This window comes from Diplodia corticola (assembly GCF_001883845.1).
Source record: "Diplodia corticola strain CBS 112549 chromosome Unknown scaffold61, whole genome shotgun sequence".
Lineage (NCBI taxonomy): Eukaryota > Fungi > Ascomycota > Dothideomycetes > Botryosphaeriales > Botryosphaeriaceae > Diplodia > Diplodia corticola.
This window is the reverse complement of record NW_017971540.1, coordinates 176,820-202,113: the sequence shown is the minus strand read 5'-3', so window position 1 is coordinate 202,113 and position 25,294 is coordinate 176,820. Positions and strand designations below refer to the sequence as shown.

At 57.2% G+C, this 25,294-nt stretch overlaps 10 protein-coding genes across 10 annotated transcripts; 2 read left to right on the top strand and 8 right to left on the bottom strand.

Annotated features, from left to right (window-relative positions):
- Positions 1-30: 30 nt before the first annotated feature.
- Positions 31-785, bottom strand: BKCO1_6100066 (cytidine and deoxycytidylate deaminase zinc-binding region; the record flags this gene model as incomplete). Its single annotated transcript, XM_020278036.1, has 2 exons — positions 31-433; positions 481-785. 2 exons carry the CDS (start codon positions 783-785, stop codon positions 31-33), a joined length of 708 nt encoding a protein of 235 aa, XP_020126626.1.
- A 498-nt stretch (positions 786-1,283) lies between these two features.
- On the bottom strand, positions 1,284-3,181 carry BKCO1_6100065 (carboxypeptidase s1; the record flags this gene model as incomplete). Its single annotated transcript, XM_020278035.1, has 5 exons — positions 1,284-1,825; positions 1,901-2,317; positions 2,375-2,778; positions 2,832-2,876; positions 2,928-3,181. The coding sequence occupies 5 exons, from the start codon at positions 3,179-3,181 to the stop codon at positions 1,284-1,286; spliced, it is 1,662 nt and encodes a 553-aa protein (XP_020126625.1).
- Positions 3,182-4,758: 1,577 nt separating this feature from the next.
- On the bottom strand, positions 4,759-5,352 carry BKCO1_6100064 (uncharacterized protein; the record flags this gene model as incomplete). The annotated part of the gene is made up of 1 exon (XM_020278034.1): positions 4,759-5,352. One exon carries the CDS (start codon positions 5,350-5,352, stop codon positions 4,759-4,761), a length of 594 nt encoding a protein of 197 aa, XP_020126624.1.
- A 712-nt stretch (positions 5,353-6,064) lies between these two features.
- BKCO1_6100063 (regulatory protein) lies at positions 6,065-8,707 on the bottom strand (the record flags this gene model as incomplete). Its single annotated transcript, XM_020278033.1, has 2 exons — positions 6,065-8,483; positions 8,646-8,707. 2 exons carry the CDS (start codon positions 8,705-8,707, stop codon positions 6,065-6,067), a joined length of 2,481 nt encoding a protein of 826 aa, XP_020126631.1.
- A 295-nt stretch (positions 8,708-9,002) lies between these two features.
- BKCO1_6100062 (4-carboxymuconolactone decarboxylase) lies at positions 9,003-9,449 on the bottom strand (the record flags this gene model as incomplete). The annotated part of the gene is made up of 1 exon (XM_020278032.1): positions 9,003-9,449. One exon carries the CDS (start codon positions 9,447-9,449, stop codon positions 9,003-9,005), a length of 447 nt encoding a protein of 148 aa, XP_020126630.1.
- A 2,402-nt stretch (positions 9,450-11,851) lies between these two features.
- Positions 11,852-12,536, top strand: BKCO1_6100061 (uncharacterized protein; the record flags this gene model as incomplete). Its single annotated transcript, XM_020278031.1, has 2 exons — positions 11,852-12,080; positions 12,148-12,536. The coding sequence occupies 2 exons, from the start codon at positions 11,852-11,854 to the stop codon at positions 12,534-12,536; spliced, it is 618 nt and encodes a 205-aa protein (XP_020126629.1).
- A 386-nt stretch (positions 12,537-12,922) lies between these two features.
- Positions 12,923-13,321, bottom strand: BKCO1_6100060 (uncharacterized protein; the record flags this gene model as incomplete). The annotated part of the gene is made up of 1 exon (XM_020278030.1): positions 12,923-13,321. One exon carries the CDS (start codon positions 13,319-13,321, stop codon positions 12,923-12,925), a length of 399 nt encoding a protein of 132 aa, XP_020126628.1.
- Positions 13,322-14,644: 1,323 nt separating this feature from the next.
- On the bottom strand, positions 14,645-18,225 carry BKCO1_6100059 (ubiquitin c-terminal hydrolase; the record flags this gene model as incomplete). The annotated part of the gene is made up of 4 exons (XM_020278028.1): positions 14,645-15,565; positions 15,630-17,750; positions 17,819-18,019; positions 18,067-18,225. 4 exons carry the CDS (start codon positions 18,223-18,225, stop codon positions 14,645-14,647), a joined length of 3,402 nt encoding a protein of 1,133 aa, XP_020126664.1.
- An 829-nt stretch (positions 18,226-19,054) lies between these two features.
- On the top strand, positions 19,055-21,367 carry BKCO1_6100058 (ubiquitin binding protein; the record flags this gene model as incomplete). Its single annotated transcript, XM_020278027.1, has 4 exons — positions 19,055-19,125; positions 19,175-19,307; positions 19,373-19,657; positions 19,715-21,367. 4 exons carry the CDS (start codon positions 19,055-19,057, stop codon positions 21,365-21,367), a joined length of 2,142 nt encoding a protein of 713 aa, XP_020126665.1.
- Positions 21,368-23,160: 1,793 nt separating this feature from the next.
- Positions 23,161-25,131, bottom strand: BKCO1_6100057 (snorna binding protein; the record flags this gene model as incomplete). Its single annotated transcript, XM_020278026.1, has 2 exons — positions 23,161-23,310; positions 23,368-25,131. 2 exons carry the CDS (start codon positions 25,129-25,131, stop codon positions 23,161-23,163), a joined length of 1,914 nt encoding a protein of 637 aa, XP_020126658.1.
- Between the last annotated feature and the right edge of the window lie 163 nt (positions 25,132-25,294).

Genomic DNA, 25,294 nt, shown 5'->3' with positions numbered 1-25,294 from the left:
AAGACTACATGTTCGAACGACGAGTATTGACTACTTTTCATCTGCGGTACATGAATCTCCCAATCTCGAACAGCCGGCCGGACACGGATACTCGGGATTGTACTGCCAAGAGAAATACGGATCGGTCTCGTTGGTCAGCACCTCTCCGATCAGCCTCGTTTGCGTGGGCAGGTCGATGGACTGCCGGAACACTTCGAGCGAGGTGATCCGGATCTGGCCCCACCCCTGCGCCAGCAGCGTGTCGATGGCGGTGCCGTAGATGTACTCCTTGAACCCCGCCCACCGGATGGCAGACGCGCACATGGAGCAGCTCTCGGCATTCGTGTACAGACTCAGCCGCGAAAAGGCGTCGAGCGCCTCACTCGCATTCATCTTGTACGCGCCCTCGGGATCCGTCAGCACGGCCGTGCAATTCGTGATGGCCGCCGTCTCCCTGCCAGAGGTGAGAAACAGAAACCGCATCAATCAGCCGGATCGTACCCGTGGAGCGTCGGATTCCCCGTCCTACTGTTCGCATTCGCCCCGATGCACACCAGCTCGCCCAGCCCATCCGTCGCCGTGTGGTTCACAATCACGGTCCCGAACGCCGCGAACGGACACGGCGACCCCAGCTCCGCGAGGGCGGCGTTGGCCCGCCGCATCCAGTAAGCGCGCGTGCTATAGGGTATGCCGTTGATGGAGCGCTGCGGCGCGGCGATGACGTCTTGCTTTGGGACGCCGACAGCATACCCGGCGGACGCGACGTTGGCGAGTAGGAGACATGTTAATGGGGCGAAGCGGGGCATGGTGGTTTCGAAACGGGGAGGGGGGACGGAATGGAGGGGGGCGAGAAGTAAGGAAGTGATGATGGTGGGGTGGGGTGGGGATATGTAGGGAGGAGTGGTGGGCCGGGCATCCCTTTGGTGCGGCTGAGGACGGTTAAGTTGTTGCAAACGTCTCGGTTTGAGAGATGCGTGATAGCGATCGGCATTGTCTCCGGCGGTCCCGATCAGACATGGGGTATAAGCTTCTCAACGCCAGTTCAGAAACTACTTATCTTGCTCTTTGGTGCATGCGATGTGTTCGGAAGATCTTAAGCTTATCAAGACGTGTGTCTTCTATGACCGAAACCCCATGCTTCTCCCTTCACTGCGTAATTGAGCGCCGAGTAATTGATCGAGCGTCTGAGGTTCAAACTCATATGGACGGACCAGCTCTGCGTGAAACCCAACCCACAAAAGATGCCGAGAGTATGCAAGCTCCAAATCGCACCCTCCAAGCCTCTACACAAAAGCCCCCCAACCCTACTGCCCACCCGTCTCCCCCGCCCCATAAGCCTCGGTATGCGTCGCCCTCGCCGGCCCATCCGTCCCATTAAACCGGTCCGACACGACGACCTCCCCGCTCGCAATATCCAACCCATTCACCGCCCTCCGAAACAGCTCCAACGCCGCCCTCGGCTGATCCCTCGGCGTCAGATGGCCCGCGTCATACACGCGCACGAAGCTCAGATTCCCATACTCCCTCACCGCCCCATACTCGGCGCCATCCACCACGAACGGCGCGTACCCGGCGGCCGCGAAGCGCGCCGCGTGCGCGTGGTCGAGGGCCAGCGACACGGCCTCGCCGCCCAGCCAGTTGGCGACGTAGTCGGCGTCGCCGTGCTGCAGCACCACCCGCACGCCCTTGGCCAGCACGTCTTCGAGGTCGTGCTTGAAGTACGGGTACGCGGCGTCGCCCGTGCGGTCGAACCCGAGCGTCACGTTGAGGTTCTCGTACGTGTAGTTCACCGCGACCCCCAGCGCGGACTGCGTGCTGGCGAGGCTGAGGAACTGGACCCAGTAGTCTGGTGCATGCGGGATGGGGGGTTAGCTGGTTGGAAAGTGTGTTGGGGGGTTTGGGATGGGAGACGACGACGGACCTGGGAGGTGGAAGTCGCTGGCCAGCGAGCGGATGTCCTGCGGGGCGCGCCCGCTGTAGTCGTAGTAGGGCTCTTCGACGAAGTTGTAGCAGGAGGTTGCGGCTGTGGAGCAGAAGCGGTAGGTGTCTTGGTTGGTTGGGTCGGCGGCCAGGCCTGCGGCACATTCGTCGAGCTGGCCGCGGCAGCCGCCGGGGGTCTCGAAGGCTTGCTTCATGAACTCGTAGATGGTGTCGTTGACCGCTTTGATGCCGTACGTGTTGTTGACGGCGAATTCGGGGTAGTACTGAGTTTGGACCCGCTCGTCGATGAGCCCGCTGATGATGCCGAGCGTGTCCATGGTCATGGGGTAGCCAGTGAGGCTGCCGTTTTGAATGGCTTCGTTCTGGTCGTTGAAGTACCGGTAGAATGTTGGACCATCTGGCAGAATGTCTGTGTTAGTGCGGGCGCCCTTTGCGGGGCTACGGGCTTACAGACAGTGACCGCCGTATTGCTGAGTCCACAGGTTGAACGTCCTGTTCGAGAGCCTGGTGTCTTTCGACTCTGTGGATACGGCCAAAAGAGCTTGAATGATATGCCAAGCGCCACTTGCCGCCACTTCGGTGGTGTTTGTGCGGTCGGGATCAACCAGTGCCCAACGCCCTTCAGGGTCATGGTTGGAGGCAGAGCTCACGGTGCCTGTAGAGTTGTCGTAGCTACCATCCACGGTGCTTTCGTACGAAAAGCCTACTCCAACAGGCTGAGAGAGGTAAAGTACGTTGGAGACCTCGTTCCACGAATAAGGATTCCACTGCGTTTTGAGATCCTCTGTGACATTGCATGGTCCATTCTCGAGAAACAGGCCAATGAGCGAATCGCTACCCGGCCCCCCGTTGAGCCAGCTTTGATTGACGTCAGCGGCGAAAAGATAGCGCAAGCCAAAACAGGCACTTACAGTGTCATCGGCTTGTTTTTCGGGTCATCGCGAGCGGAGAAATACCTAAGCAGGTGTCAGACCAAAGCCTTCACTGAAGGACGTGCTGATGTGCACCAGAAGAACATGTTTGTCTTGTTATCCAAGCTGACGTAGCCGGCATAATCCTCCACATTGTCTTTTGTCTCACAAATACCATGCTTTCCGGGCTGCTTGTACGTGACCTTTGCACCTGATGGTGAAATCAACGTCTCTATTCCCGAAGGCTGACTTGGGAGCTGGCGTTTCTCGGCTTGCCAAAAATGGCTTCTGGCATGAATGGTAGGGCAGTTGAGAGCCAAGGCCACGGCAACGATGTTGAAGACGCGCATTGTAAGCTAACCGACGGTGCTGACGTGTCGCTTTGGAAGCGCGGCTTCACGAGGGTGTCTCGGCTTCTTGAAGCATTCGTGGCATTCTGTCATGGTAGCACAAAGGGCGGTGCTCCTGTTCACGGTAGCGCATTCCTATCCGCTTCATGTCCCCTTGTTTGTACGACCATGGAGTAAGCCTCAATTTTGTAAGCTGCCTACTTAAGAGTGCTGAAAGAATCTGTCATGACGTCTGTCGTTTGGGATTCTGGCAGGGAGGTGAGCGCCGTATTGCTCCTGGGTATTTCTTCAAAATGCCCATGTTACATTGGAAGAGTGACATTGAGCGGATACGAAGTTTAAAAATGGTCATCCCTTCATTTTATCCCGGGTTCGGTACCGGGATTCCTGGTCACGTATGATGGCTGGGAGGATTCTTGTACTGGAAGAGGGAACCCCACCATGTGCCCCACCATCGGCTTCGCCCTTCATCAGATTGTCAGTCCACTGATCACCTTTTTACCTCCGATCATCCGCCCACAGTCTGCCATCAGAAATCCCTACAAAATGGAACCTTTGTAGGTTTCGTTCACATGCTGCATACCCGCAGTGATGGGCCGCCGCCCCTTTCCCGGATGCCCATCCAAAGACCGGGTCCATGACGGGGGATCGAAAATGCTCAGGTGAGGGGCAGGTAAAGGATCTCGGTGTGAAACATCTGCTTTCGTGTCGATCGAGGATGCAATGCACCCGAAAGCCAGGTCGATAGACCTCGAAGTACGAAGAAATTCTTCCGGTCAGTCTTATGCTAGCCTTAGTGAAGCTCCATGCCTCCTCTCTTCAAGCATAATTGCTGCATAACTATGTTCAATTACAGTCTCTAATTTATTGTTCTGGTCGGGGTCGGCGCTGAAAAGGACTTGTCAGCGCTTCTCTTTAGTATAGCATGCAAGGAGCTAGCCACGGGGTGGAAACCATATCAATAAGATGTCCACTTCCGAAAGTCTGCTGATTGCTGTCTCACATTGTCCTGAGGCCATATGACACGGGCAAGAGAGGTTACGCAACACAGGATCCTGGGGTTGCGCCTACTAACGAAGGGGGATCTTAGCATTGGACTGGCTGACTGTCCATCGATTTCTCGAGTTAAGGTCGTGATCACTGCGGAGAACCTGTACGGCATTCCGAGAGCTTCAGCAGTGCACCTCAGCATCCAGGATACTTGCTGACAGAGACTAGTAGTTTCGAAGAGGCTTGAAACTACTAGTAGAGGGGCATGTGCTGCATGGAAGATCTCCATGGACCGGAAAACAATGACAGGAAGACGCAGTTGCGAACATACCTCTACCAACACTTCCATGGCAAACCACGTACTGACAGTGCTGGACAACGATCTCCACATGAACTGAACAGCACGCAATTGCGAATACAAAGTTCCCAAAATCAAATCCATGCAGCGGCTATAGAACTCTTCCGCTAAGCCGACCACTGCCACGTAGGCCATGTACATACGAAGAGCCATGCAGGCCTCATACTAGAGGCAACATCCCGCCCGCCAAAGCAGGTACTTAGCGCAAACACCCAGAAAACTCCCTACCCTACTGATCCCGAGCCTGCTCCCTACCCCCGCCATACGCCGCAGTCGGGAAGCGGCCTTCACGGTCCGGCAGGACCGGGCGGTTGTCTTCACCACCACCAGCCCCACCGCCACGGTCACCGTGACCTCCGCCACCGTGACCTCCGCCACCAACCGGCGCTCCCCACTGCTGACCATTAACCGGCGCTCCCCCCCACCGCGGACCATTCCCCGGCACTCCCCCCCACCGGGGAGCACCAACCGGCACCGCCGGCCACCCCCACTGCCAGCCAGCGCCAGCGCCAGCGCCAGCGCCAGGGACGGCGTTCGGCGGCCAAACGGGGCGGCCCCACTCATCGATCAACCAAGGTCCTCGGTAGTTTCCGACATCGTGATCCAGCAGAGGGGCGGCGTCTCTGAAGTAAGGCCAAGCCGGTGGCGGCGGTGGTGGCGGGAAATACGTCCATGGGGGGTGGTCGCCGGGATGTGGCCATGCTGGGAAGGGGTGGGTTGCCCAAGCGTCGGGTGGGTAGTAGGTGGGATGGTGCCGGGGCAGGGGGGAGGGGGGGATGGAGCCGGGGGAGAGGGTGGGGCTGTCGGGGTCGTTGTCGGGCATGGTGTGGGATTTTTGTGTGGGTTGTGCGGTGGGCGCATCGGTGGATGTGGGTTTGTGGCGGGTGGTGGAAGGGGGGAAGGGCTGGTATTTATAGTTGTTTCTGCTTGGAGGCGGGTGAGGGGTAGGTAGACTGCGAAGCGGAGTGACAGAGCATGCTTTGAGCAGACTATGTGTTTTCGGGAAGAGTTTCTTGTTCTGCTTATGTCACTGTGTGACAATGTGATCAATTGAGGCTCAAACATGATCTTTTCAAGTCAGCAGTGGAAAGCATGCCGAGGTTGAGTGTGCACAGAAACCTTGTGACTGAGGACAATACTCCGAGCTTATATACTGTTTTCTCATAGCGTTGTCAATTACATGATCATGAGTTTGACAAGCCTCTTGCAGGGCGGCCATTACCCGTCAAACCCTGCAGCTTCAAAAAGGTACACCCATGCAGAGCTTCCAAAACCCCCTTTCTCCTACGATGCTCATGGGGTGTTCGTCAAATGTGGCGCCCGCTGTACTCAGTAGACTCACTCCTCCTTTTTGACCTCAACAAGCAGTGGCACGCAACCGTAGATGCCCAGCGTAGTCGTCAGTTCGATCACTTCCACGATCTTGGTCACATTGGCACTCATCTTCAAAGCTTCTTTGACGTGCTTGCATTATTCTTTTTTCAGGTCTGCTAGACACAATCGCAATATTTCCTCTTCCTCTAGTTGCCCTCTACCTAGTCTACCTGCCCCAACTCCATCATGTCCGCATAAATACCCAACGAACACCCCATAACCCCCACCACCGGCCACGTCTGCGCCGCCCCAAAAACCCCCGCCCAAACCCTCAACACCCCCGCCCCCAACCGCCTCGCCACCTCCGCGCCGATCCCCCCCTCCCCCTCCTCCCCCTCCTCCTCACCACCCCCCTCCACCGCAAACTCCGTCTCCTCCAACAAGCCCCTCACAACCCCAACAACCCGCCGCCGCTCCTGCTGCGCCACCCCCTCCTCCTTTCCCCCACCACCACCACCCCCAGGTACCCCCGCCCCCTGATCCGCCTCCCCCGCCACCCCCTCCAACCACTTCCCCAACAAAACCGCACACTCCATCTCGACAACCCAATACTCCACCCCCCACGCCGCCACCGGCGCCCTCCCCACCGTCGCCGCCACCGGCAGCCCCGCCGCCTCCACCACCGCCCCCAACGCCCGCACGCTGTGCCGCACCACCGGCGGCACCGTCGACATTGACCCCGCCGTCATTTTCGATAATGATGATAGCGATGAGGAGGAGGAGGAAGAGGAGGAAGAGGATAACGGTGGTCCACGCCATTCCCGCAGCGCGCGGGCGACGGCGCGCGGGTCGCGCGAGGCGAGGGCGGCGCGGGCGGCGGGGCTGGTGTCGGTGTGGAGGCGGGTGTGGGCGAGGCGGAGGAGGGCGGTGTTGGCGAAGGGGATGGTTGGGGGGGATGGGGGGGAAGAAATGGAGGGGGATGGGGCATTGGAGGAGGGGGAGGCGTGGCGTTGCCAGGTGCGGAGGGCGTGGGTGAGGGTGGAGGCGGTGGAGGGGGGGAGGGCGTCGGACTCGGTGGGGGTGGTGGTGGTGGTGGTGGGGAGGGAGGAGGGAGAGGAGGGGGGCGCGGTTTGGCGGGCGAAGAAGATGTGTTGGTGGAGGGCGTGGATGAGGATGTGGTTGCTGAGGGGGGAGGAGGGGGTGGAGGTGGAGATGTCGCGGTTGCTGGGCGAGAAGAGGCGGCGGAGCGCGGATTGGAAGGAGTCGGTTGTTGGAGGAGTCGAGGCGGTGGCGGCGGTGCGTTTGCGGACGGCGTCCCACGAGGCGGCTGACGTGGCCTCGAACTCGGCGGCGCTGGATGGGAGTTGCATCTTGAGCTCCAAGTTGAGGATCAGTGGCGGGATGTTGTACACGATGCAGTGTAGGTTGAAGAAGCAGAAGACGATGAACTTGGTCCGCAAGCGCGACTCCTGCTGGGCCCACTCCTCCCACGTTATGTCTGGGGGATACGGCGAGCTGTGGAGGCCGTCGTCACGGACAAGTGTTGCTAGGATGCTTTGGATTGCGAGAGCTTCGCGAAGGATTTCCTTGCGTCTGGCCCAGGTTGCCGTTGCCATCAGCACCAGGAGAGCCTGGGCGGTTTGCATGAGGTCTGCTCCGTCTGTCGAACTGCTTCGTGTCGATTCCGACATGGCCCAGAGCGAGTCTTTGTCGGGGTTGGCGAGGCCGACATCCCTCCGGGTGATGCGCTGGGCTGCGATGGCTCGAGCCGTGTGAAACAGTTCAATCCCTTTCTCTTCTTCGAAGCAGTGTTGAGCTCCAACAGCGGCGAGGGCCAAGAGAAGCTCCACGCAGGTATTCTCTACCGTCATTGTGGGGATGTGAAGAAAGGGCAAGTGTGGGTGAAAGCTGGCGATGTATGCGCCAATGTATCGAGACAGTGCAAGTCGTGAGGGCAGTCGGAAACCAGAAGGGACTACGGAAACGAATTCTGCCATCCTGCTCAGGATATCTTGTCTGTCCATGTTCGAGATGTTTGAGAGTGGTCTCGGGGAGGTTGACTCGTCAAGGCTGCGGCTTTGGCTGAAGACCGGATGCGCATGTGGTGTTTCATATTCGGTTGGATTCAAGACTGGCTCGGGAGAAAACAAGGGTACTGGCTGTTCGGCAGTAACGGTGGACGAGAAACGGTATGATTCTAGTGGCTCATCGTCCAAAGCTGCTGGAATATCTTGGTCTGCCAACGGTGCTGCCGCAGACGTTGGCAATGAATTGGCTTGCACCACGGGCTCAGAGTTCATGCCAGGCGTAACCCTGGAGGCCTGAGTCGAGGAGGCAGCGAGGGCATCTCGGAATGCGCTTTGTTCAGCGGCAAACGACAAGGCTGCCAATGGAGAGTGGAAGCTCGTGTCCATTGGGATTGTCGCGCGTGCAAGCATGCCTACAGCGAATGGCGTCACGGTTGGTGAATTGGAACGGCCGTCACTTGTTGTTTCTTGACTATCACCATCTCTGATCGAGGTAATCCTCACGCGTGGAGGCTGCTTGAAGTCGTCGGAGGAATCAGCCTTGTCTTTGGCATACTTCCGTTTGAAGCCGTTTTTGTCATGTGAAAGCCGCTCGTGGCGAATGAGGAGGTCACTGCGCGAGACAAGTCAGCGATGAGATGTCAGGGATTCAATTGGCGCTCTACCTCCTCGTGAAACGGGAATCACACTTTTCACAGAGAAACGGCTTCTCCTGCGTGTCTAGGGGGATCGGTAAGAGACGACTCGAGGGATGTTGGGATCGGGCCATGCTTACGGGTTCTCTCGTGGCGCTGCAAGTGTTCCAGCCGGGCAAAAGGCCTCTGGCACCGGGTGCATTGGAAGCGCTTGGGCTTCTTTGAGGGCGTCGGCCGGGCTTCGTCGTGGCCAGCCGTTCCTTCAAGCAGGCCCGGCGGGGGCATAATCGAGGCTGCGAAACCGCTGAGGCCAAAATTTGTTGGAGGGGAATGCGGAGATGCGGGGAAGCACAGATAAGTAGATAGATAGACGAGGCTGGCTGAGGGGTATTGTTTCCCCGCCTCGGTAACAGCCATACCGATATTTATGCACACGTATGTACAATCTTCGACTGTTGTCGATTCCTACGCCCAACAACGCAGATCGGCCCGTCTGTTCACGCAACCTTGTTCCCTAGCTCCCGTGCCATCTCGCCCCTCTCAGCCATCTCGTCCAGCACCCTCTCGGCCGTCTTCATCGCATCCACGCCGGCGGGCACGCCGCAGTAGGTGGTGCAGTGCAGAATGGCCTCGCGGATCTCCAGCTCGGTGAGGCCGTTGTTCCTCGCGCCGCGGATGTGCACGGCCAGCTCGGGGGCGCGGTTGAGGGCCATGAGCATGCCGATGTTGAGCAGGCTCCGCTGCTTCTTCTCCAGCCCCGGCCGCGTCCACGCGTAGCCCCAGCACCACTCGGTCGTGAGCTCTTGGCCGGGCTTCGAAAACTCGGTCGACCCGTTGGCGAGGGCTCGGTCGACGTATGTGTCGCCCACGACGCTGCGGCGCATCTTCAAGCCCTCGTCGAAGAGCTGCTTGTGCAGGGCGTCGAGCTTTGGGTCGGTGCTCATGGTGGGCGTGGTGTTTTGATGTAAGATGAAGTAGATGATCTTCGGTTCGTGGTGATGAATTGCTGTGATTATCGGGAATACAGATGAAGTTAGCTTTTTGAACCTTTTCCTCAGTACCTACTGATTGGAACTTGCCGATGACGCGCGGGGTTCTGGGGAGCTCTGCGGGGTCGCGTTACCCCAACCCCCACCTTCGAATATCCGTTTGGCAGGAGCATGTGATGGCAGCATCATGAGCTGCAAAAGGCGGAGGTGGAAAGCTGGTCGTTTGCCCATCGAAGACAGCACCTCAAAGTCCCTGGCCACGTAGTCTCAGATCGTCCTTGCTTCAGTCACCAGCAGGTTTCCGCAACGGAAAGCTTTATGAAGCGTTTGCTGCCACTCACATTTCTTTTGACTTGTTCTGTGGCTCCCTTCCCGTGCCGCAGCACAACGAAGTGGATGATAAAGAGACATGTGTCAGAAGAAAACACGGAGACTTTTGCGCATAAAGTGATTTACCAAAAGCCCTGCTATATAAAGTTCCATATCGGGTAGCATAATCTTACCGCCCACCACACTCCTCAAAAAAACTAGTTTCATCGCCTAGGAAACCACCGAGAACAAAGCACCAAGAAACCACTCCAACTCAATGGAAATAATCCGGCCACCTTCACCCTACGATGGCTACGGACCCCGAGAGATCTCCCAAAACCTCCCTCCCGGCGAACGTGGATTCCCCCCCGGATCTTGGGGCGGACCCTGGCCCGGCCCGCCTCGTACGGATTTGGGACCCCTGTCTCTCTTTCCGGGCCCTCCACCTCCACCTGTATACACTGGACCCCGGCACCTCCCTCCTTCTTTCGGCGAACTCCCGCCTAGGCGCCATGTGAGAAGTCATTCATCAGGGGTGGTGTACGAATCTTGGGGAGGGCGCCGTTCATCAGGGTCGTCTGTGTACTCTCTCGGCGACTACGGCGGGGGACACGGCCAGAATTTTGCGAAGAAAGAAGAGAAGACTAAGAAGAAGGTGAAGAAGACCGACAAGACAGAGTCAGAGTGTCGGTGTTGCATTGTTCTGTGATGCTGTACTCATTGAGCTTCCGACACGCTACGAATTTGTTGCTCGAATCGGGCACCACGGTTCGATGGTTTAAACATTTATTCGAGAGCGGTACCCTCTTCTATTCTGAATCGATGATGGCTCCTATGCAAGTATCTAAAGAACTGGTGTTATGTTGAGAAACACTTGTATGCTGTCAGGGGTGTTAGCGACGTGTATCTCAAATTAGAAGTCTAAGTGGCATGGATGAATGCATCGATTTGCAAGTGCTCGAAGGCGGTGCGTATGAGCCACGCCTCGGCAATCACAGCGTCTTTTCCAAGCGAAGGAGAATTTCTGCAGATCGGTTCCCTTGGATATGCCTTTTTGAGAAAGTGAGTCCACCTATCGGTTCTTTGCCAATAAGTTTGTCGGCCTGCTGACTCCAAGTAGCGCACCTCGGCGGGTCGAAGAACGGGGCGGAGCAATAATCGATAGGCAAGGGCACCTCGTACAGGGTAGAGGGCCGATTTCGATATGCCCAGACACGGGAGGGGTGATGTGAAATGGCAACCGCGGCAGGATGCAGGATGTGCAGCAAGCACACGCCGAGTGGCTGGTCCGGGGCACGCAGCAGCAGCAGCAGCAGCAGCAGCAGCAGCAGCAGCGCAGCGCACTTATAAGCAACGGGGCTTCACCAAGCATTGGCAGGGCGGCGACTGGGCGTGGGTGGTGTCGCAGGCGGCCGGGGAGGGGAGAGTGTTCGGGCGTGTCACTCGTCGGCGCACGCACAGGCGGAAAAATAAGCATCACACGGCGGCTGGCCAATCAGGGCGCAGAAGCCCGTCGCCGCACAATCGACGCCCGCGCATCTCTCACTCTAGCCGCCCACACCACGACCAATCGCTCGCCGCCAACACCCCGCGCAGCCGCCCAGCGTTCCTGCATCTGCGCCGGTGCCAAGACCGCCAGCTGTGATAGCCGCCCGCGCTGGCTCTCTTCCCTGCTCTTCCCTGCACCTGCACCGCCCCGGTCTCGCTCCGAGCGCCATGTGCGCTGCGTCGAGTGGGAAGTACTCTGGGGGGACTACAAAGGTGTGAGCTGTGCCGCTTTTCTTGCGCTGGCCTTCTCCGCTGGGAAAGGCTGGGTTGCCCGATTCTTAATTCCCACCACCACACGCGCGCGCCTCGATCCACCTGCCGGTCCAGCCCTGTCAGTCCTCTCCAGCAAAAGCGCTCCTACCTGCCCCGCTCGTTTCCATCGCTTCGGGACGCTCTGTGCTGAGCAAGAGCCGCTTCCATCCATCAACAAGGGAGGCCAAAAAGAGGTGTAGAAAGAGGAAGACTGGAAAAAGAGAAAAAATAACTACCTACCACCTGCCATGACGCGCCGCCTCCTCCTCACCGCGCTCCTCGCGCTCTTCGCCCTCCTCGCCGCCGCCGCCGACGACACCTCCACAGACCAATCGTCCTCATCCAGCAGCGATGATTCATCCAGCGGCATCGACAGCGCCGCCGGCGCCGAGGGCCCGGATTCCGGCTCGTTCAAGCTGTCAAAGGGCGGCATGATTGCCATCATCGTCGTCGTCGTCGTCGTCGCTGTCGGTGGAAGTGAGTCTTGACCTTTTCTCTCTCTCTCTCTCTTTCTCTCTCTCTTTTCCTCTGCTGACAGACACAGTCGTCTCCACCGTCCTCTTCTTCCTCGCCAAGCGCCGCCAATGGGAGGTCCGCAAGTCGCTCAAGCGCGTCTCGCGCCGCCTGACCGGCCGCAGCACCACCGCCGTCAACACATCCAAGAACGGCGGCACTGGTGGTGGCGGCGCTGCCCGCGAAAACAGGCGCACCGCCGTGCGCATGCAGTCGCCGCCGCGGTCGACCAACAACGCCGCTGCCAGGCTGAAGGCCGACCGCAACCGGGATCTGGAGAAGGGGGTGTCGTCGGACGGTGGGAGGAAGCAGACCGGTGGTGGTGCGGGGAGGGGCGGGAAGCCGACGATGAGCGCGTTTTCGGTGGAGACGCCGGTGGCGAGGAGTTGGAAGGATAAGGTGTTTGGGTATAAGGGCTGAGCGGGGAGCGGCGGTTCTGGCTGCATGTTGGTGAGGAAGGGGTGAGTGGTGAGGAATCAGAGGACGAGGGGAGAAAGAGGAGGGTGCCTTTTCATTCTTACGAAGCCATGTCATACGAAGCAGGACTTGGGTGCATTGTGGTATATTCGGTTCTCTTTTTGCTTTATTTTTTTTTTGCTCTCTCTCTTACAAGTAGATATCCCCCCATTTGTCATCTCATATCTCATCTTAAGTCTTCTACTTCTATATACCCCCCACAGTCGACACCACAAAAAAAAAGAGAGAACAAAAACAAGCCAACATCAAAACCTCACCCCGCTTTTGCGCCACCGCTCCCCTCCCAAAAAAAAAAAGAGCAGAAAAGAAAAAATCCGCAACCCTCTCCATCACACCTCCCGATTCTCCTTCTCCCCCTTCTCCTTCCCCACCCCCTGCAACTCCCTCATATGCTCCCCATGATCCCGCACCGCCCCCGCCTCCCTATCCGCCCGCACGTTCACCTCGCTGTTCGACGCCAACCCCTCCTGCCACTCGCCCTTCCCCTTGCCTTTCCCTTCGCGCTGCCTCCGCACCTGCGCCTGCTCGTCGCCCTGCGGCGCGTCTTCCTTGAGGCCGCCCTGCTGCTGTGCCGCGGATGCGGAGAAGGAGCGTCGTTGGGGGGTTGTCGTCGTGGTCGAGGGTTGCGGCACGCTGTTGCTGATGACGACGGAGAGGCGGGAGGTGGAGACGCGGAGGGCGCGCGGGGTGGCGGTTGTGGAGAGGCGGAGGATGGGGGAGGTGGACATGGTGGGTTGTGGAGTGGTTGGTTGGTTGGTTGGTTGGTGGTTGTGTTTCGGTAGGCGCGGCGGCGCTGATGGGGGGTTGGTGGTTTGCTGGCGGCGGTTTCTTGTTTGTTTCGGTGGGTGGTGTTGGTGGTGTGCGAGGATTGAGGTCTCAAGATGGGGTTTGATGTGTAGGGGCGCAGAGTTGTTGAGGGAGAGAGTTGGAAGTTGTTGCAGTGGAGGGGGCGTGTGGGAGCAAGTGGTATTTAATTATTAGCGTGACGTCACCCGGGGAGGAGCTTGGGCTGAGCTTCTCGGCTGCGGGCAAATGGAGTGGATATTGTGTGGAGCGCGATCCCCGCGGCTAACTCACACCAACACCTGTTCTTGCCCCGAACTCGTGATCTTCCGCGTTTCCCCGCTGCCTTATCGTTGCCCCAGACCCTGTCATCCGGCCATGCGTTATTGGTCGCTTGCCTGCTCCACTCCGCTCTTCCGTAGGAGAACCGATCATCACCTCACCTCCCCCGCCAGCTGGCTACTTACGACTGCTCGTTTCGTCTGGCTTGGGCACTCGAGCAGAGGGTGCAGCTCGTGTGTCAGAAGGACTTCCGCTGCGCTTCCGACCTCGTTTCATGTGCCTGCTGAATGGCGCAAGAAAAATGGCCAAACACAACGAGTACGGCAGATACTCCCCTTACGAACAGCGACCTTTTTGATACGTCCTTGATACTTCCGAGCTAACTCCGCCATCGGCAAGTGGTTTGTATGTACCGGCCGGCTGCCGTTTCCTCTCCTCTCTTCCCTAGGTATTTCTTTCCCCAAGCTCCCCGTAAATCAAGAACGCCCGCCAACAATCACAAATACCGTACAGAAGTCGCAACAACTCACATTACCCGTCGCAATCATAATCAAATCAATCCGTTGTCGTCATATATGCTTTTTTTGCCTTCTCTCTTTTTCCGCGTCCCCAAATATCCCATCCAGTCCCAACCCAATGCCAATGCGAATGATAGTAGCGGGGGGAGAATGTGAAAGAAAGGAGGCTGGTCCAGAAATGCTACAAGAAAAAAAGTCGCCAACTGCCGACCAACCAACCACTCGCCACCACGCTTTCATTGGATGCATCCACCAACAGAAGGTGGGTAGTACACTGAGAGATAGAGAGCAACCGACGAGGACCAACACCACAAAGAGGTATCATACAACGCCATCGAAGCCAAAAGGGGTGGAGGAGCAAAGAAAGAAAAGAAAAAAAAAAGCTCCATGAAAGCTTCGAGAAAGGTAAAAGGATCTCCCTCCCCCAGCTCCCATCCCCCCATCGCCGTGAGATAAAACCCCGCAAACTCATCGCCCAAACAGCCTCTCCCGCTCATAAAACACAATGTACGCCTGCTCGTTCTGCAGCCTCTCATCGCGCCTCAGCGATTCCGGCTGGAACTCCGTGACGCGGTGGTCGTTGAACTGCCACCAACAGCCCCTCGCCGCGTCCTTCAGCAGCGCGATGTAGTGCCCGCTCGTCAGCGTCGCGCCCAGGTGCCGCATCACCGCGTACGCGTTGTAGTTGTACGGCGCCGTCATGCGCTCGTCCGACTTGATGGACCTCAGGTGCTCCGCGCCGTCGTTCGGCCGCTGCGTGAGCAGGTGCGTCTCCTCTGCCGGCGTGATGGGCGGCAGCATGAAGGGTCCGAGGTCCAGGTTGTTGAGCGGGAACTCGATGGGCGTGCGCACCTTGCGGGCCCGCTCCGTGTGCGAGGCCGAGAACCGTTTGAAGTGGATCACGAGGTAGTGTGGAGCGCGCGTGATGGTGATCTTTTTGGTGGCTTCGCGCTCCTTCTTGCAGCGAGGGCAGCGCCAGACTTCGTCGCCCGCGAGCCGTTCTTCCGAGCAGTACGACCGGAGGCAGTCGCGAATGTCGGCCGGACGATCCCGCGGTATCTCCACGCTGATGCTGTAGAAGGTTTCGTACGTGGTCGACGTAAACCCACACGTTGTGCACCGGAGGCGCGACATGTGTTGGCCACCGAAAAGCTCGCTGATAATCGACCGCTCGCGCATGGACCAGCGCTGCCATTCAATGCCTGCCACATACGACTTTGGCAGACTCTCTCGTCGCGCTTCCTCCTTTTCGGTCAGTGTTTGTGCTGGTGGATGTGACCAGTTGACGTTCATGTCTTCATGGAGAATGTCGACCAGGAAGTCGAAGAATTCTTTGGCATCTTGCTGACGATCAAAGCCCCACTCCTGGTTCATACGAGCGCAAAGTTCCTGGAAATCCCGTAAGTCTTGGAACAAGGTAACATCCTAGCATACATGGCAAAAGTTAACTCACCCGTAATGTCTTGGGCCGGCACGGCCCGCCTCCCTCAACCCACAAGTTCTGAATCAAAGTGGCGTAGTTTTCCGACATGATGCCTCCTGAGCCCCTCCAGTTCTGTTTTTGGATGTACTTGACAAAGGTGCCATCCTTGTAGATTCTCGTCAACGGAAGAGTCGCATTCAAGCACTGGATGGTCGCGTTCATGTAGCAGGTAACCCCGAAGTTGATCAGACCAGTTCTCGGCAGGCGAGTGTTCTGCGGCAGCTGACTAGGCGGGAAATACGCCGGAAGCTGGGATGATCGTGCCGTAGCAACATGGTTCTGGGGATGAGCTCTGTCATGTGCACCGCTGTAGTTGACCCGAGGCGCTGCAGGAGGTGGCCTTGAAGGTATCGATGGCATGGATGCTCCGGGGTAGCTGGGCGCTGCCGGGGCTGCCGGGGCTGCTCGCGAAGGTGGCCGCGAAGTTGGTCGCGAAGGTGGTGGCAATGGAGGTGCTTGTGATAGAGCTGTTTGTGATGGACGTCTCTGGTCAACCGCAGTCATTGACTGAGGACCGATCGCAGAAGCATCTGGGAATCGCCGCATGAATTCCTCCGTGTTGTGGTAATAGGGTATTTCCTCGTCCACAGTTCCATCTTCGCCAGCTTCTTGGGGCGGTACAGTCGGTGGCCTCTCACCCCTGGCTTTCTCCAGCCACTTCCGCTCCTCTTCTGGATCCAACGGGTTGTAGTCGCGCATCCTCTTCTTCTGCAGGTACAAGCGAGATCCGTTGCTGGCGACCGGCACCCGGCGTATCGGCCGTCCAACCTTGTTGTCTTGTTGTTCGGTGACGATGGCCGCGGTATTCGAGGTTTTCAATGCACCGTGACCAAGCAGATCGGCCCATGCATCGAGACCGCCCATCAAGAAAATTGGTGGTCTTTGAAGGGGTTTGTCTGCATTAAACTCGTAAAGCGCGTCGTAGAGATACTTCAGAACGGACTCCTGCTGCGTTCGGGAGGACTTTGTGAGGAAATCCGCAGCGGGCGTTGATTGATCGTAATAGACGACCAAGTCGAATTCGTTCCGGCGATCAAACATTTCCTGCTCGATATCTGGCGAGAGGACAAGGGCCTCTTGAAGCTGGTCGGCAGACATGTTGGGTCGCAGCGCGGTGGGCTCGATACACATTATGGAATTAACGTAAACATGGCCGTCGTCGTAGTCTTCTCTATTCCGAACGTCAATGACCAACACGTTATAAGGTTTCAAGTAATCAAAAAGTTTTTCAGCACTGATCTGCCATTCCCGTGGCGCGTGGAGTGATTTTCTTCTCATCACGCCCTGCTGACTCGAAGGCCTTGGAAAGTAGGATTCAGAATCTCCGTTCGGTGCCTGGGCAGACAAGCTCGACGTGGGAATGGAGTTCGTGCGGACTAAGCTCCTAGCAGTTGTTCGTGGCGGGTCAACATTCGCCGGAGTCTGCATGTTGCGCGCCGGACTGTACGCGGCGCATGGCTCTTTTGGCATGGAGGCCGCAAACCGGGTATCGAGCGGTAGTTTCGGTGGGCGTTCGGGCATCGAGGGGATACTTGGCATAGCGCGTGGGCCCAGTGGCTTTGAAGTTACCCCAGGAATCATGCCGTTGAAATCTAACGGCGAAGGCATTTGTATCGAACCAGGCCGGCTAGTAGTTGGACTGTTCCCTGACGCCCGCAGACGGGCAAAGCGTTCACTCAAAGCATCGCCTTGACTGTTCAGGCCGGCGGGAGATCCATTGTGTTGGAGTGCGCGTGCATGCATGTTCTGTGGTTTCGGGTTCGCTGGCGGACGAGGCCGCGGGGACTCAACAGAACTGAGGGGCGTGGACCGGCCTGAGAGACCTTCTGAGCCGTTGTCAATAGACCCCCGGGGAGAGTGACCAGAAGTGCTTGTGCCGGTATCAAGGAAAAGTTCGTCGCGCATGGAGAATCGTGGGTTCGGGATTGGGTTCGGGTCGGCGGTGCTCGATATGGCAGGGACGCTGGCATGGCGTGCATGCGCTTCGGGGGAGCCATTGGCCTGACTGCTAATCTGAACTCCGCTCCGTTTGTTGTCGTTTATTATGATCTCCTTGATGTTCGCCAAGCGGTCTGCTCTGTCCGACAGGTACTGCTCTGGGTCAGGTTATCTCGAGTCTTACCATACGGAAGTGTAGCCACTCCGAAGCAATAACGTACCTTAACAAGGGTCTTGTGTCTCTGATATCTTGTGCCTCTATCTTCCTTCACGATCGGGGCATCGCGAGAATTGGGAATGCGGTTGAAGACGAGTTCGGAGGCGACGATGTACTCGAGATAGGCGAAATCTGGGCGACGGAAGTCAAGAAAAGAGTCTATCTGCTTGCTGGACTGCTCGGCCATTTCGAGCATGCGATCAATCTGCGGCGACGGTCAGTCTTGCTCGGAGCGCGGGGCGGCGGACTTACGGCCAGAGGGGCGGTCCGGAGCCTTTCCTCGGCGCGCGCTTTGAGATCATTGATATGCGGCATGGCCCGCGGTGTAGGACTGGTAGCGCCATTGTGATAGCCATTGTCCGGCCGACCGTGGGAACCCAGGCCGCTGGAGGTTGGCCTGTAACCGTTCATGGTGGGGTTGAGACGCAGCGCATGGGCAGGCGGGGGGCGAAACTTTGCTGTTTATAACACAGCACAGCTTGACATGATCAGGACGGCGGGAAGAGAGGCCCGTTCGGGTCGCAGGGCTGTGTTGTGTTCGTTGCGGCGATCTGCGCGGTTCCAAGCGCCGAGGATACGAATACAGGCCACGACGATTCCGCGGTGAGCTCGGGCGGGAGTGCAGCGATCAGGCGAGCGCGCGGCAGCAAGAGCGCGCGAAAGAGCGGCAGAGCGGACGGATGCGGAAAGGCAGTGCGGCGGCAGGCGTTGAGGACAGTGTGGGTGCCTCACGGTGTTTTAGGTGTCAGGCGTGGAGGAGGGCTTCGGACTGTGGTTGTGGTTGAGCTTCCAGATGACGATGTCGGCGCCACAGCGGTGACGAGGCGCAGGCCCAAGTCCATGTGCACGCGGCGGCACCAGCGCTTGGACGCGCGTGCAGCCGTCCGCTTAAAGGCGACGACCTGCGGCTTTCTGGGTGGCGCAAGGCACGAATTACTGGAGCCTTGGGTGTCAGCGCCGCTGGGTGTGAGTGCGCGGGGAGCAGGCGGTCGGGCTTCAGCTAGAGCTGGGGCTGGCCCGTGGCCGCCGCCGCGATGACGCCGGCTGGTCGGGCGGCGGCGGTGCAGCCGCCTACCGTGAGTAGAGTACCTACGTTGCCGCTCTCCAACCTCAAGCTCGTCAACATCGCGCCTCAGAGCCCCCAACGCCGTACACCCCTCGACTGCCCGCCGCCTGGGCTCCCCGCGACCCTCAACGCATTCCTTGCCTCTGCCGCCGCCCCGCAGCTCCCACTGGCGTCATGGCGGGCTGGTTCGCGTCCTCCAACTCCGCTCTCGACGAGCAGGTCGAGCGTGCCACCTCTTCTAGCTTGTACGACTGCTTTGCTGTTGCCCGACGCCGCCTGCTGACTGGCCCGCAGAGAAGACATCGCGCTCAACCTCGAGATCTCCGACATAATTCGGTCCAAGACGGTCCAGCCGAAGGAGGCCATGCGGTCCATCAAGAAGCGGATAGGCAACAAGAATCCGAACGTGCAGCTGGCCGCCCTCAACGTATGGAATCCTTCCGCCTGAGCGCCCCACTGTGATGATCCGATTGCTGACTGTCTGCCCTGCAGCTTACCGACACGTGCGTCAAGAACGGCGGTGACCACTTCATCATTGAAATCGCGTCGCGCGAGTTCATGGACAACCTCGTTTCGCTGCTCAAGGCATACGGCCCCGCAGAAGTCAACCAGGACGTCAAGGAGAAGATACTGGAGCTGATACAAACCTGGGCTATCGCCGCCGAAGGCCGTCCCCAGCTCGTCTACATTCCTGAGATCTACAGGTCGCTGCAGCGCGAAGGCTTCCATTTCCCGCCGCGCCAGGAGGTTCTTAGCAGCATGTTTGACAGCAGCGCGGTAAGACCTTTTTTCCCCTCATACATCCAGACCTTTCGCTAATGGTCTCTTTGCTAGCCCCCCGAGTGGACTGATTCCGACGTTTGCCTGCGATGCCGGACCGCCTTCACCTTTACCAATCGAAAGCACCACTGTCGCAACTGTGGAGGCGTCTTCTGCGGCTCGTGCTCCAGCAAGAACCTCGCTCTCCCCCATCTTGGAATAATGCAGCCAGTGCGCGTGGACGATGGATGCTATATTAAGCTTACCGATAAGAATCGGGGAACTCCTGTGCCGAAAGGGTTCGATGCTTCGAAGCCAGCCAGGACGCTATACCAAGGCTCTCTCGAGCCGAGGAGCGCACGGGTGGAGGACAGTTTCGATGCGGATCTCAAGAGAGCGCTGGAAATGAGTCTGGAGGAAGTCAAGGCAAACACCGCATCGGGCTATGTTCCTCAGCCACAAGTCCAGTCGAAGCCGCCGGATGGTGCTCAGAATGAGGAGGAAGAGGATGCGGACCTCAAGGCTGCCATTGCGGCGTCTATTGCTGACATGGAGGAACAAAAGAAGAAGCATGCGGCCCAACTCAAGCAACAGACATCGTCTTCAAACGGCAGCGCGGTTGCGATACCACCGCGGAATGACTACGAGCTTAGTCCCTCCGAAGCCGAGAACATCAGTCTTTTTGCTACCTTGGTGGAACGACTTCAGCACCAGCCGCCCGGAACCATTCTCCGGGAACCACAAATCCAGGAGTTGTACGAGAGCATTGGAAAGCTACGCCCAAAGCTTGCCAGGACATATGGCGAGACCATGAGCAAGCATGACACACTTCTTGATCTTCATGCAAAGCTTTCAACCGTTGTTCGTTATTACGATCGTATGCTTGAAGAGCGTCTGTCGAATACCTATACCCACGCTAGTTATGGTTTCCAGCCAAGCATGCCACGTCCATCTTCGAATCTTTACCCCAGCATTTCGTCCGGCGCGGCGGATGGTCCTTCCGGCGCAGAAAGCTTCTACAGCGGAAACAACGACCCCTACGCTCCCCCACAACCTACATACAACCAGTACGCGCAACCACAGCAGCAACCATACGTGCCGAATCGGACCTCGATGCCACCGCAGGGTTTCCCTCAACATCAAGATCCGCAATTCCAACAGCAGCAGTATTACGGTGCACAACAACCCCCACAACAACAACAACAACAACAACCTAACGTCCCATACCCGCAAGCTCCGGCTTCCGAGGGCTCGGCTTCTCCACAGCTCCAGCGCCGATCTTCGAATCTACAACAGCCATCTGCCCCTCCGGCTGGCCAGTATGCTCCGTCTCAGCCATCGATTCCCGACGAGCCCAGTGCTGCCTACTATTACAACAGCGAACAGCCAAGTGCGCCTCCAACTGCTCCTCCGCAACAACAACATCAGCCTCCGCAGCCCTCCTCGCCACAACTCTACCACCAGCAACCTCCTCAACAGCCGCCACAGGAGTCCCAGGCACCGCCCCCGCAGGCGCAACAGCAGGCCCCACAGCAACCATACTGGCAGCAACCGCCGCAGCAGCAGGCTGCTCCCCCTCAGCAAGTACCTTATTGGCAACAGCCGCCGCCGCAGCAGTACGCATATCCACCACAGCAGACCGCGGGTGGCTACGCTGCAGATTCTTTCCCGAGTGCGCCTCAACATCAACCGCAGGCTCCGAAGGAAGAGGCGCTGATCGAGCTATAATGGAGACAACCTGAACGGGCATGAAGAAAGGAGAAAGTTGTCGAAGAATCAATAGGAGTTAGCGGATAGGAGGCAGGATCAGGATGAGTGGTAGTTATGGCGGGAATTTTGTTTTCCAGTTCGCCCCCTTGCACTTCCGGCATCATCTCACAAGAATTTCCCTCTCACACTGGGCTTGTATGAGAATCACTACCCCGAGTACCCCACCCCATCACCAATATTAACATCACCGTCAGCCGTGTTCTCTATCACCACAAACACTGAGAAAGTAATAGCATGTAGTATGATTGTTCACCTTTTGAAGGACAGCTGGGAATGATTCCCCTCGTCGCGCGTGCGCTCACATGTTCTTGAAGACGATCGTTTTTTCTTTTAAAAGAGGCAGTGGTAAAATCGCATCATGTAATGTAGTTTTATCACCTGGAGACGGTCTCCCGGAAAAATAAAATAAAATGGCAGTCTGACTTGGCGGATGGCTCGCCCGCTGCGTCGCACGCCCTCTGGACTAATAGACATATTCGTCTCTACCTCCCTCACGCAAAGCACGAATTAGGTGACGTCCTGAGTAGCACGCGCATATGCATATGGTAAGGTGCTTCGTTTCTCTTATCGTATCATCTATTTCCCTTTCCAAAAAACAATCTAAGAAAAATCCAACGACCAAAAGATTTCAAGCACTCGTCTTATTCTGCTGCCGTTGCTTCTGCTAACTTAAAAAGCTTCAAAAAAAAAAACGAGTAGAAAAGAAGAGCACTAAAACATGATAGACAAATGTGATGAACAGACCAGCGGCTGTACAAGAATGCTCAAAAAGTAAGTTGCGGAAGATAGCGAGAGATGTCGAAGAAGATGAAACAAGGTGGATATAAAAGTCTTTTTTACAGCGCCGTCTGGAACCAAGTTTCCGGGGGAAAGGAAGAACCCCAACAAGGTTGCGATTCTCTACGTGTTCTTCGATGTTGTCATCAAGAGGGCGGCGGAAGAAGAGAAGGGGGAGGAGGAAAAACGGAACGCTACTTCGCCATAAGCGGGAGGTAGCGCGTTCTAGTTGGAAGGGGAAAAAAAAAAGGTGGGGGTATCGAAGTCCGGCAAAGAAGAGAAGAGTGAAGAAAGGGCAAAAAGAGCCGGATCGATAAAAAAGTTTGTTAAATGAGTAGCAGAAGCGCGTAGAACGGCAGCAACTCGCTAGAAGAAGGGTTGATAGAACAATGTCAGAATTTGCAAACGCACACGAGCCAACTTTGTCGATATTCAAGAAGAAAAAGACAGAGACGCGCAAGTATTGAAGTTGTAAAAAGGAATTAGATTTTCAAAACACCCGCCTGATATCTCATCCCGGTTGGGGATGACATGAACGCCGCCTAATAAGGCCAAGAACAATAGAAAAGGGACAAAATAACACTCATGACGAGTTTTTGTATCGACCACCCACCGGATCCGTTTCTCTCTACGTCGCGTTGATGTTGGAATGTGTTGTAACAATGGAGAGATTGGTTGGATTTCGAGCGGCGCTGGCGGGGCCGTGGAAGCTGGAAAGTGAGAAGCGGTCATGTGTGCGAATTTCCGATCCAAGTAAAACTCCTCTATCGCGCCGACTGGTAGCTTATCCGCTGGACTTTGAAGAACAATGCTGATGGCGTTACGGACAATGCCACCGAAGAATGATAACGTTGCGGAATTGACTCATATGGAGGTGTCTGTTCGTGGTGTCTTTGTACAGGTCGTATGTTGTCGTTTGTATCTTTTTTTTGTTTTGAGGGGCCGAACAGTAAATAATATGCGGCTTCTGCCGATCACACAAACTCTGGCCAGTAGTTGTAAGGCATGAGGTCCGGTCCATCCCAGGATTCCCCGTAGGGGTTCGTGCGCATACCGGCAAAGAAGCCGTCGTGCGCGATCTCCATGATGTTGATCCAGGAAGACGGCTCGGGGTGCTTAAGCCACTATATTATCATATTAGTACTGTGCGCTAGTCCCATCTCGTTGTAGATATCACTAACCTGGTTGTGGATATGGTACGTCCAAGCGCCCTTGAAAAAGTTCTCCAGCGTGCGGTTGTTCGGCGGGAATTTGTCCTCCTCGAATATGTATTCAGCAACCACACCTTTCTCCCTCAGCTGCTTCTCCTCAGCACTGGTAGTGGAGAAAGAATCAGAAGAAGTGGAACCGGGTTTTTGCTGAGCGGCGGATGAGCTCGGAACCTCCGTTTCCTCTCTGACATCATCCGCGCCCGGGGTACGGCCCTCAACAACGCTCTGAGTTTCAACCCTGGTCCTGGGCTTTTGTTGAGACAGATCAACGAGCCCAAGCTGCGATCCATCGTAACTTTGCCATTCATCTTTGACTACGCCAGCTTTACCCTTGAAAGCCTGGCTGTAGTCGGTGAAGCACGGCACAGTGCACCTTCCCTCGCGGTCCCAGTTGAACTCTGTCCAGATAGGGTCGAAAGCGGCCGTCTCGAGCATGAGGAATTCTTGGTCACGTCCATCCTTCCACGCCATGCGTCCAATGACGCGGGGGTGGAAATTGACTCCCATACGCACACCACCGCGAAGCAGGTAAGACGAAAGCGACGAGTTTGCCGTGAGGGACATGATAGCCGTGTTGTAGTCACCGGGGTGCGGGTGGGCTGCCCAGCGCTCGGCGAAGGAATGGTTCTGCGGCAGAAACAGGGGGCGCATGTCTCTGAGCATGAGAACGTCCATGTCGAAATACGCGCCACCGTAAATGTGCAGGATGACGAAGCGGACGGCGTCGGATACGGCAACAGGCAGGAAAGTCATCTGCTTTGCGGTCAAAGCCAGCCACTGCTGCCCGGTCCTATCCTCAATCACACCCTCCGCGATAGTGACCTCGCCCTTCGCATTCGGCTTGCCGCGTGAGTATCCGATGCCATCGGTGTGGTCGACGTTGCTCGGGAGCGGGATGCGGGAAGGGAATTTCCAGCCAACAACCTTGATATCGCCGCGCTCCACAAGGGGGAGAAAACGAGCGAAGAGAGGATCGCGCTGGAGCATATCGTCAACGGCATTCGGGTTCCTGTCCGAGTCCAGCCAGATGTAGAGGCGCGAGCAGGCCAGGTTCTGGGTGTACAAGTAGCTCTTGATGAAAACCTCGACTCTCCAGGTGGCGGGTCCAGTCCAATAAGTGTGGTAGGGCACAATGGGGCCAGGACATGTTCCAATGGAATCCTTGGATGGTTTGGTAGCGTTAGAAATGGGCGTGTAGCTGCTCAAAGTGTTCCCGTATCCATCCGCGTCGTTGTACTCAGCCTTCTGGGGGTTCTGCTGACTCGCGCGTTTCCCGTCTGCGGGAAGCTGGTAGTAGCGGTGCTCCTCGTTGGCGAAGAACTGCAAGCAGTCGAAAACATTCCGCATCTTCTCAATTCCCAGGTATGATCCCCTGCACTCTTCCACCAGCAGCTTCAGGTCGGCCTCGGTATCCACGTGGGGTCTGGGCCCAAGGAAGTCATCCTTGGGGGCGACGGCGCTGTCGGGGCGATTGAAGACGTTGGCGTGCGGGTTGATGGTGATGCTGGAGGGCGAGCCGGCAAACTTGACCTGGACGCCAGACTTGGTCGGCTTGATGAAGTCGACAGGGCCCGACTTTCCGAGGAAGGCCGGGATGCCGAGCTTGCCAGTCGGGCGCGAGGAGGGGTTCTTGGCGAGGTTGATTATACTGAGGATGCAAGTGTACAGCAGGGCGGCGAGGAGAAGGTTCCGCAGAAGGGTGCAAAAGCCCCGTAACCGACTACCCTCAGCCATGGTCGCGGTGTTCCTGAGGTGTGGTATGGAGAGGGAGGGCAGGCCGTGCGGGCGTGTGCGGTATAAGGCTGGCGTCTCAGCGACCGAGGTGCGTGTGCGGCGCAGTGGGCTTGTGACGCGGGGAAGGACGGATGGAGGGTATCGATTAGGTAGGGCAGCGTGG